The sequence below is a fragment of the Rutidosis leptorrhynchoides genome, chromosome 4 (assembly GCF_046630445.1).
Source record: "Rutidosis leptorrhynchoides isolate AG116_Rl617_1_P2 chromosome 4, CSIRO_AGI_Rlap_v1, whole genome shotgun sequence".
In the NCBI taxonomy this organism is placed as follows: Eukaryota; Viridiplantae; Streptophyta; class Magnoliopsida; order Asterales; family Asteraceae; genus Rutidosis; species Rutidosis leptorrhynchoides.
In genome coordinates this window covers 107,990,930-108,000,337 of record NC_092336.1, presented here as the reverse complement: position 1 = coordinate 108,000,337, position 9,408 = coordinate 107,990,930, and the positions used below count along the sequence as shown (strand labels likewise).

The following is a 9,408-nucleotide window of genomic DNA, read 5'->3' as shown; positions in this document are numbered from 1 at the left end:
ATCAATGGTTTACTGAAGATGGCAAATACACATCAATGGTTTGCTGAAGATGGCAAATACAATGGTCAGGTATTTGTAACAATGTTACTCATTCACAAAACCCCCCTTTCATACTACTGTCGCTCATGACAGTGTTAATGTGGTTAAGTTTCTCCTGAACTGGATTGTACTTGAAACCATTGAATTCGAAACAAATAAATTGATGCTCAAAATCTTAATACCTCATTTGATTATTCTGAGTGCTATGTTCTTGTAATAATAGATTTTTTTTTAAATAATTTTTTACACTTTCGTAAAGGGGATGATTCTCACACACACCTAACATATCAATTTAAATAAATGAAGTATTATTAGAAGAGTAAAAGGTTAAAATAGGTGTGTGAGGATAAAAAAAGGGTGCGTTAGAATATCCCCTCTAGTAAAACACGTTCATCAAACTAATTCAATTATTCAATTTATCAAAACACAAATGTTGTCTTTCTTTGTTAGTCAGACCTTTAAATCTGATACATCCAAGTACAAACCAAAACCCTTGATTATTTCGGTCGGTACAATCAACCGTTCCTCCACCTTCACCTTCACCGATCTACCGACCACCCAACGTTACTTCCATACGGTTAATAATCAGACACCGTCTATTTATATCATACCCCTCTAAATTACTCCTCCACTTTTCGTGCCCTAATTTTAATTTCCTTACTGATAAAACCTCATCATCCCTACCTGCAATCGGATGAAAGACTTACCGCCTCCGACGTCGTACGGCTCCGTCTATGTTCCGCCCCATCACCGCATTAATTCCGTCGTCACTTCATCCGCTTTACCCTCTGATACTCCCACCGCTACTACTGTCGTCAATAACAATAACAATAATAATAATAATTGCTCTGTTGTTAATAATAATAATAATAGGTTAACAAACCCTAATTCTTACTCAAATACTCAACAACAGCACCAAATGAACAATTCACAGGTCAATGGCGTTTCAGCAAGCGATTTCCAGTTTGCTTTTCATGCCGTAAGTTTTATTAATGCCTTGTATGGCTCGTACAATTATTATTCATATGATTTTGACAACACTGATTTAAGTGTATAACGTAGTTGCGTTGTTCTGTTGACTTTTCATCTAGTTAAATAACACCGATGAATTAATTTTATATTAAATTATAAGTACAAGTATGAAGTGTATATATATATATATATATATATATATATATATATATATATATATATATATATATATATATATAGGGTCAGGATCAATGGGGAAGTAAACAAGCGGGGGAAGGGGGAAGCAAAAAAAAAAAAATTCGTTTTTTTTGGAATTTGTTTTTTCCGGCATCAAGATCACACGAAAATATGAACATTTAGAAGAGACACTTGTGATGAATGTCATTATTTAGGCGGGAAAACGATCGACAAAAATAACATTCAAGATGATATTGTTCGTGAAGAATACGAACGTCTTTTTTTCATGTTTTGTGAAGTAAAATTTAGCCCGATTTAGAGTTTAGGGTTTAGGGTTTAGGGTTTAGGGTTTAGGGTTTAGGGTTTAGGGTTTAGGGTTTGGTGTTTTGGGTTTATTCCATAAACCCAAAACACCAAACCCTAGACCCTAAACTCTAAACCGTTCGTGTTAAAAACTCAATCTAAATCCTAAATCTAAACCCTAAACCCTAAATTTCTAAACCCTAATATCTAAACCCTATAAACCCTAATATCTAAACCCTAATATCTAAACCCCAATAGCTAAAACCTCAACATATGCTCGAAAAACACGATAATTGTTATATATTACTTCTTCGAGCGTTTTCCCGCCAAAATAAAAACATTTATCACAAAGTGTCTCTACTAAATGTTTATATTTTCATCTCAGTTTTTTCAAAAAAAACGAAAAAAAAAAAAAAGTTTTTGCTTCCCCCCGAATGGTTACTTCCCCATTGATCCTACCCCTATATATATATATATATATATATATATATATATATATATATATATATATATAGGGGCAGGATCAATGGGGAAGTAACCAATCGGGGGGAAGCAAATTTTTTTTTTTTTTTCGTTTTTTTTTGAAATTTTTTTTTCCGGCATCAAGATCACACAAAAATATTAACATTATTTAGAAGAGACACTTCGTGATGAATGTTATTATTTAGGCGGGAAAACGATCGACAAAAATAACATTCAAGATAATATTGTTCGTGAAGAATGTGAACGTTTTTTTTTCCATGTTTTGTGAAGTAAAATTTAGCCCGATTTAGAGTTTAGGGTTTGGTGTTTTGGGTTTATTCCATAAACCCAAAACACCAAACCCTAAACCCTAAACTCTAAACCGTTCGTGTTAAAAACTCAATCTAAATCCTAAATCTAAACCCTAAACCCTAAATTTCTAAACCCTAATATCTAAACCCTAATATCTAAACCCTAATATCTAAACCCCAATAGCTAAAATCTCAAAATACGCTCGAAAACACGATAATTGTTATATATTACTTCTTCGAGCGTTTTCCTGCCAAAATAAAAACATTTATCACAAAGTGTCTCTACTAAATGTTCATATTTTCATCTCATCTATAATGTTCGTGAACAAAGTTTTTTCAAAAAACGAAAAAAAAAAAAAAAGTTTTTGCTTCCCCCCGCTTCCCCCCGAATGGTTACTTCCCTCTTGATCCTACCACTATATATATATATATATATATATATATATATATATATATATATATATATATATATATATATATTCTTTTGCATTTCATATTACATATTCTAGTAGTGCCCTCATTATTAATTTCCCATTGCAGATATAATCGTATTCTTTCTAAGAATTGCAAATGTGATCCTTTTTTTAAAAAATTCCTTTACTTCTATTTCATCATTATCACATTTGTCACTTTCCTGTTAAAACCAACTCTTGTTGTATTAATATTACATTATTATTATTATTATTATTATATATTAGGCGCTGCTATTAAGATTATTATTGTATTTTCAGGGTGCTTCCACATCTGTTATAGATTCTTGGAAGTCGAGGCTAACGGCACTCGTGAATAGCCAGGACAAACAAGAGTTAGTTTCAAGGGAAAAAAAAGACAGGCGTGATTATGAACAAATATCAGCCTTGGCAACTACAATGGGTTTGCATAGGTATTATGATCATCTAAAAGTCAGTATACATTTTTATAATGTTGATATAATATACTAATAATCATAAATAATACTATTTTTAATTTTTGGCAGCCATTTGTATACCAAAGTGCTTGTTATAAGCAAGGTTCCTTTGCCAAACTATCGTTTTGATCTAGACGATAAACGCCCCCAGAGAGAGGTAGGTTTACAATCTCAGACTTGCAAGTTCTTCATTATTATCACATTTATCCTTGTATGCATTGAAAAGTTTCAAACTTTAACAGGTGTCATTGCCCCCGGGATTACTAAAGAGTGTTAATGATCATCTTAAAGAATATCTTGCTTTTAAGGCTAAGAGTATGAACGGTTCTCGAGATAATTTTTTATCAAAATGTAGCAATGGCATTATAGTTAATGAGGACGGGATTTTTGACCAACCAGAACCACTTATACGAAACCATTTGGCAATGGAGAAAATCAATGGGCTAAGGACTGTGCAACTGCGTACCGAGCAACAAGCATGGCAGGTTTAATATTGTTAAAGATCATTTTATACTTTGTTTCCCATTCTTTGCTGTTAACTTATAACATATAAGAAACACTATATAGCTTAAGTTTATATTGTGAATCTAAAACGTTCAGTGTGTAGAAAGTACGAATACCGTTATTAAAAATTTATAATTGTTATAGGCATCTGCAGACGGTTTTAGGATGCTACAGTTTCGGAATAGCCTCCCTGCATACAAAGAGAAAGATGCAATATTGGATCTCATTTCACAAAATCAGGTATTTAATGTGTGTTTTTTCGTCAATAAAATTCCTTTTTAAAGTGAATGTTGTATGCAAGAACAGCTGATATAATATGGTATTTTATTTTATATTTTATATTTATCTTAAATGACATATTAAAGTGATTGTTGTGTGCAAGGATAGCTGATATAAATTGGCTTAGCAGGTTGAAAAAGTTCTATTAGTATTTAAAATTTATCTAAAATCTAAAATGAAATTCTTGATATATATATTTAATTAAAGTGCTTTTTGTAGGTTGTTATCATCTCAGGTGAAACTGGTTGTGGAAAGACAACTCAGATTCCCCAGTTCATTTTAGAACAAGAGATTGAATATATGCGTGGGGCCGCTTGTAATATCATTTGTACTCAGCCCCGACGCATATCTGCTATGTCTGTGTCTGAAAGAGTTGCCGCCGAAAGAGGGGAGAAGTTGGGTGATACTGTAAGTACTACTTCATCTTTTGATTTAGAGGTGGCAATGCTGATCTATTTGTCACTCAATGAGTCAAGTTGGGCTATGTTATATCTAATGTATCAAATGCTATACATCCATAAAATAGAAATGGTTAAATGTTTCTGGTTACAAGTAGCCTAAAGTATATGTTTTTTTAAATGTATCTCCATCTCATGAAGAATAACTCAAACCCGTTGGGACCTGTTTCCGATCTGCCCAGTAAATCCATTTTGCCCCCTTTACTAGGGATATTTGATGTACATAGACTTTTTTAATAGATATTTTAAACCTGTTCTTTGTTCTTAAAGGTTGGATATAAAGTTCGTTTAGAAGGTATGAAAGGAAGAGATACTCGCCTTTTATTCTGCACAACTGGAATTTTATTGAGAAGATTACTAATTGATAGGGACTTAAAGGGTGTAACTCATGTCATTGTAGACGAGATTCACGAACGTGGCATGAATGAAGGTATTTGATGTTTATTACTTTACGCTTTACGCCCTTTTCATATTTGTTGACTAGGAATTCGTTCATTAAACTCGTGTTTTTTTGTCAGATTTTTTGCTTATTGTTCTTAAAGAACTACTTCCTCGTCGCCCAGAACTACGGGTCATTTTGATGAGTGCCACCCTGGATGCAAATCTCTTTTCGTCCTACTTTAATGGTGCTCCATTGCTCCAGATTCCGGTAATATTCGGTTTCTATTAGAGGTGGCAAAATGGGCGGGCTGTTACTGGCATATCAGCATATGTCTTCCTTTTGTATTATATTTTTGTAAATATTTAATGTGTCAAATATGATTACAAAAGTTATATTATTTCAAGAGTAACCTAACTTTTTGAATAAAATGATTTAGCAAATATAAATACACTTGGGTTGGGTGAATTTCGTCTTGTTTGGTCTGTTGGACCCTCTTGGATCGGCCCATTTATAAGTACACGGGTTGAAATTTTGTTTGAATTATTTGCAGGGTTTTACGCACCCTGTGCATTCTTATTTTCTTGAAGATGTTCTAGAAATTACTGGATACAGATTAACGCAAGAAAATCAAATCGATGATTACGGTCAAGAAAGAGCATGGAAATCAAATAAGCAGTTCGTTAAAAAGAGAAAAAGTCAAATTGCCTCAGCTGTTGAGGTGAATTCAAATTTATTCCAAAACGTTTCGTTCCTTAATGTATTTTTGTGTGTGTGATGTTCTAATTTTGTGAAAATACAAATAGGATGCGTTTGGAGCTGCCAACTTCATGTACTACAATCAACAAACACGGGATTCAATGTCGTGTTGGAATCCCGATTCCATGAATTTTAACCTCATAGAATTCTTACTATGCAGTCTTTGTCTTAATCAAAAGCCCGGTGCTATTTTAGTATTTTTGACCGGGTGGGATGACATAAGTTCTTTAAAGGACAAACTTCAAGCACATTATCTTTTGGGCGATACGGGTCGAGTTTGGTTACTCACATGTCATGGTTCCATGGCCAGCGATGAGCAGGTAGGCCCCACCCGTCTGTTTTACATAGTTGTTAAGGGTTCTTATTGACTATTAACTCGACTTTGCAATTTTAAATGTGAATTTCAGAGGTTAATATTTGAAAGGCCGGTGGATGGGGTGAGGAAGATAGTATTGGCTACAAATATGGCCGAAACGAGTATCACAATAGACGATGTTGTTTTTGTTATCGATTGTGGTAAAGCTAAAGAGACAACATATGATGCTCTTAATAATACTCCTTGTTTGCTTCCTTCTTGGATATCAAAGGTTTCTGCGAAACAAGTAAGCTCCTTTATAAAAGACTAGTAGTAGTAGTAGAGGTGGCGATTTTGACCCATTTACCAGTGAGTTAATTTTGACCCACTTAAATGTGTTTTCATTATCTTACAGAGACGAGGACGAGCAGGTCGTGTTCAGCCAGGAGAGTGTTACCATTTGTATCCGAGATCTGTTTACGAAGCGTTTGCAGAATATCAATTACCTGAAATACTAAGGACTCCTCTCCAATCGCTTTGTCTTCAAATCAAAAGTTTAAAATTTGGAAGTATTTCCGAATTCTTATCCAAAGCTTTACAGTCCCCCGAGCTATTAGCGGTAATGCTCAACCTCATACCCAACATATGTTATATGTGTGTGTGTGTGTGTGTGTGCGCGTGTGCGCGCGCGCGGAAACAAGCTGGGGCAGGGGGGGCGTCTGCCCCCGGTGGAAATGAAATTTTCAGGCCTAAAGTTTTGGATTTTCATATTTTTCCCTAAAAAGCCTCTATATTTTGACCCAACCCAAAAGCCCATGACCCAAAAAATTTCGCCCCCAGTGAAAAAAAAATCGTGGTTTCTCCAGTGTGTGTGTCTATATACATGTGTGTGTGTGTGTGTGTGTGTGTGTGTGTGGATATATGTGTATTTGTATATATATGTGTATCTATATGTGTGAATATTTATTTATAAGACGTACATTATAAATAAGTATCTGATGATATTGTTTGTCTGCAGGTTCAAAACGCCATTGAGTACCTCAAGATTATCGGTGCATTAGACGAGAGTGAAAATCTGACTGTATTAGGTACGCTGATTTTGTACGCTGATTTTGTACGCCTCATTACGTTTAACCGGGACGTTCAATCGACTCTTCAGTAACTTTATTCTTTATCTGATCTCTTAACAGGTCGTTTTCTAACATTGCTTCCCGTTGAACCCAAACTTGGAAAAATGCTTATACTCGGTGCAATTCTTAATTGCTTAGACCCGATTCTCACAATTGCTGCCGGTCTTAGCGTCCGAGATCCTTTTTTAGCACCTATAGACAAGAAAGATGTAAGAAGTAAACTTCAATATTATTTTATGGAATATAATAATTATAAAATGATGGGTAATTGATAGATGTTATTATTGTTATATGACAGCTGGCAGAGGCAGCCAAAGCACAATTTTCACGCGATTATAGTGACCATCTTGCCCTTGTAAGGGCATACGAGAGTTGGAAAGTAGCTGAACGCGAGTATAAGGGATACGAATATTGTTGGAATAATTTTCTTTCTTATCAGTCGATGAAAGCTATCGATTCTTTGCGTAGCGAATTTCAGACATTGTTGTATGGTACTGGTCTTATTGACTTTAATATAATCAAACACAACACTTGGAGTTATGATGAAAATCTCATTCGAGCAGTTATCTGTTACGGCTTGTATCCCGGAATTTGCTCTGTCGTGGTAATTTTTCCTGCTGTTAATGTTTTCTTTTTTTTTTTTTTTGTTTTTTGTTTTTATCATCTTATATAAAATCTAAAATCTACTTTCAGCACAATGAGAAGTCATTTTCGCTGAAAACTATGGAGGACGGTCCAGTTCATCTACACTCTGTAAGTTCACCTGTTAAATTTAAATGTGTGATTTGCAATTTGATATGATTTATATTAATTGTTTTTTTTTTTTTTTTTTTTTTGCTATTGTAGAATTCGGTTAATGCACGTGATCCCAAAATTCCGTACCCATGGTTGGTCTTTAACGAAAAGGTCAAAGTCAACTCCATTTTTCTTAGAGATTCAACAGCAGTTTCTGATTCAGTGTTGTTATTATTCGGTGGAAGCATTTCAAAAGGCGATATGGTGAGTTTATCTCTTCGTTTTGATAAGGCATTTCAGTTCATACTAAAATTGACCCGTTTGACCTGCTCATCTTACCACCTCTCTCTAATTTTTTTCATATAATAAAACAGGATGGCCACGTGAAAATGTTAGGGGGATATTTGGAGTTCTTTATGGAGCCCACAGTAGCAGAAATGTATCAAAACTTAAGACGAGAGCTCGATGAATTATTTCAGTCTAAAGTGAGTTTCTTAAGAAAAAGTTTTTTTTCACCTTATATTATCATTTATTTTATAGTTTAACAATTTTTAATTTTTTTAATCAGCTACTGAATCCCAAAATGGATTTACAAACCCACATCGATCTTATATCTGCTGTTCGCTTGCTGATTCCGGTAGATAAATGTAGCGGCGGTTTTGTATTCAACCGCCAGGTACTATATAACGATTCGAAACCGTATATTGCATCAGTACCACCACCACCGCCACCTGTAGTTTCCCGGATAGAAAGTGGGCCCGGTGGTGACAATTCAAAAGGTCAACTCCAAACATTACTAACCCGAGCGGGTTTGCCCCCACCAAAATATCAAACCACACAATTAGCAAACAACCAGTTTAGGTCAGTTTGCGAGTTCAATGGCATACAATTTATGGGTCACCCTTGCCAAACCAAGAAACAAGCCGAAAAAGATGCTGCCGCCGAGGCTTTAGATCGGCTCAACGGTGCAAATAATCTAGGCAGTGACTTCGTTGGTAATATGTCGTCGATCCTCAAGAAAAGCAAGAAGAATCCCGACTAGGATCTAGCGGCACCCTCTTTTGTTGATTGATGACTGAATCGGGTATTTGACTATCTTAAAGCAAAACTGGTTGCAATAGTTAATCGCAACCGTTGCTGTATGAATACTAGTGGCTGAAAGTGAACCAGATGTAATTTTTTTTTGTATATAATGCAAGTCATTAGTGTACAATTGTTTGCTTCAGTTGTTTTTTAATTGCCTATTGAATCATCAATGATGATCCATGACCCATATAAATTACATATTCTGCAAACGTACTTTTGCTTCATTTGTCAAAAAGTTGTAGCTAGTTAACTATCTCATATGCAACTATAAGGTGTTTGTTAACTTTATCGATTCAAAATGATTAGATATTATTTCAGCTTGAAATAAACAATGCTTTTATTAATGGTGATATAATTTAATTGCGGAAGTGTATATGAAGTTGCTTGGAGTTTTTTTTTTTTTTTTTTTTTTTTTTTTTTTTTTTTTAATTATTATTATTTTTTTTTAAAATGAAACAAAGGTTTCTAAAGCTCGTTAACTCTTTGTATGGTCTACGACATGCTTCAAGTTTTATTTAGAGTTCAAGTGATCATTCTTTGTTAATTTTGTATATTTATTTCTTGATTCAGTGGTTGTTGATGATATAGTGATAATCGACAATGATGAATCAG

At 34.3% G+C, this 9,408-nt stretch overlaps 1 protein-coding gene across 1 annotated transcript; it reads left to right on the top strand.

Annotated features, from left to right (window-relative positions):
• Positions 1 to 3,007: 3,007 nt before the first annotated feature.
• Positions 3,008 to 9,065, top strand: LOC139840025 (DExH-box ATP-dependent RNA helicase DExH5, mitochondrial). Its single transcript, XM_071830243.1, has 18 exons — positions 3,008 to 3,147; positions 3,241 to 3,328; positions 3,414 to 3,656; positions 3,820 to 3,915; positions 4,174 to 4,362; positions 4,683 to 4,842; positions 4,931 to 5,061; positions 5,345 to 5,512; positions 5,598 to 5,870; positions 5,958 to 6,152; positions 6,261 to 6,464; positions 6,864 to 6,933; positions 7,036 to 7,184; positions 7,274 to 7,579; positions 7,669 to 7,728; positions 7,822 to 7,974; positions 8,085 to 8,195; positions 8,279 to 9,065. Exons 1-18 carry the CDS (start codon positions 3,134 to 3,136, stop codon positions 8,750 to 8,752), a joined length of 3,084 nt encoding a protein of 1,027 aa, XP_071686344.1. The 5' UTR covers positions 3,008 to 3,133; the 3' UTR covers positions 8,753 to 9,065.
• The last annotated feature ends 343 nt before the right edge of the window (positions 9,066 to 9,408 follow it).

Coding starts and splice junctions, on each gene's coding strand:
- LOC139840025 (XM_071830243.1), top strand. Junction 7,580..7,668: donor CCGGAATTTGCTCTGTCGTG/GTAATTTTTCCT, acceptor ATCTACTTTCAG/CACAATGAGAAGTCATTTTC. Junction 8,196..8,278: donor ATGAATTATTTCAGTCTAAA/GTGAGTTTCTTA, acceptor TTTTTTAATCAG/CTACTGAATCCCAAAATGGA.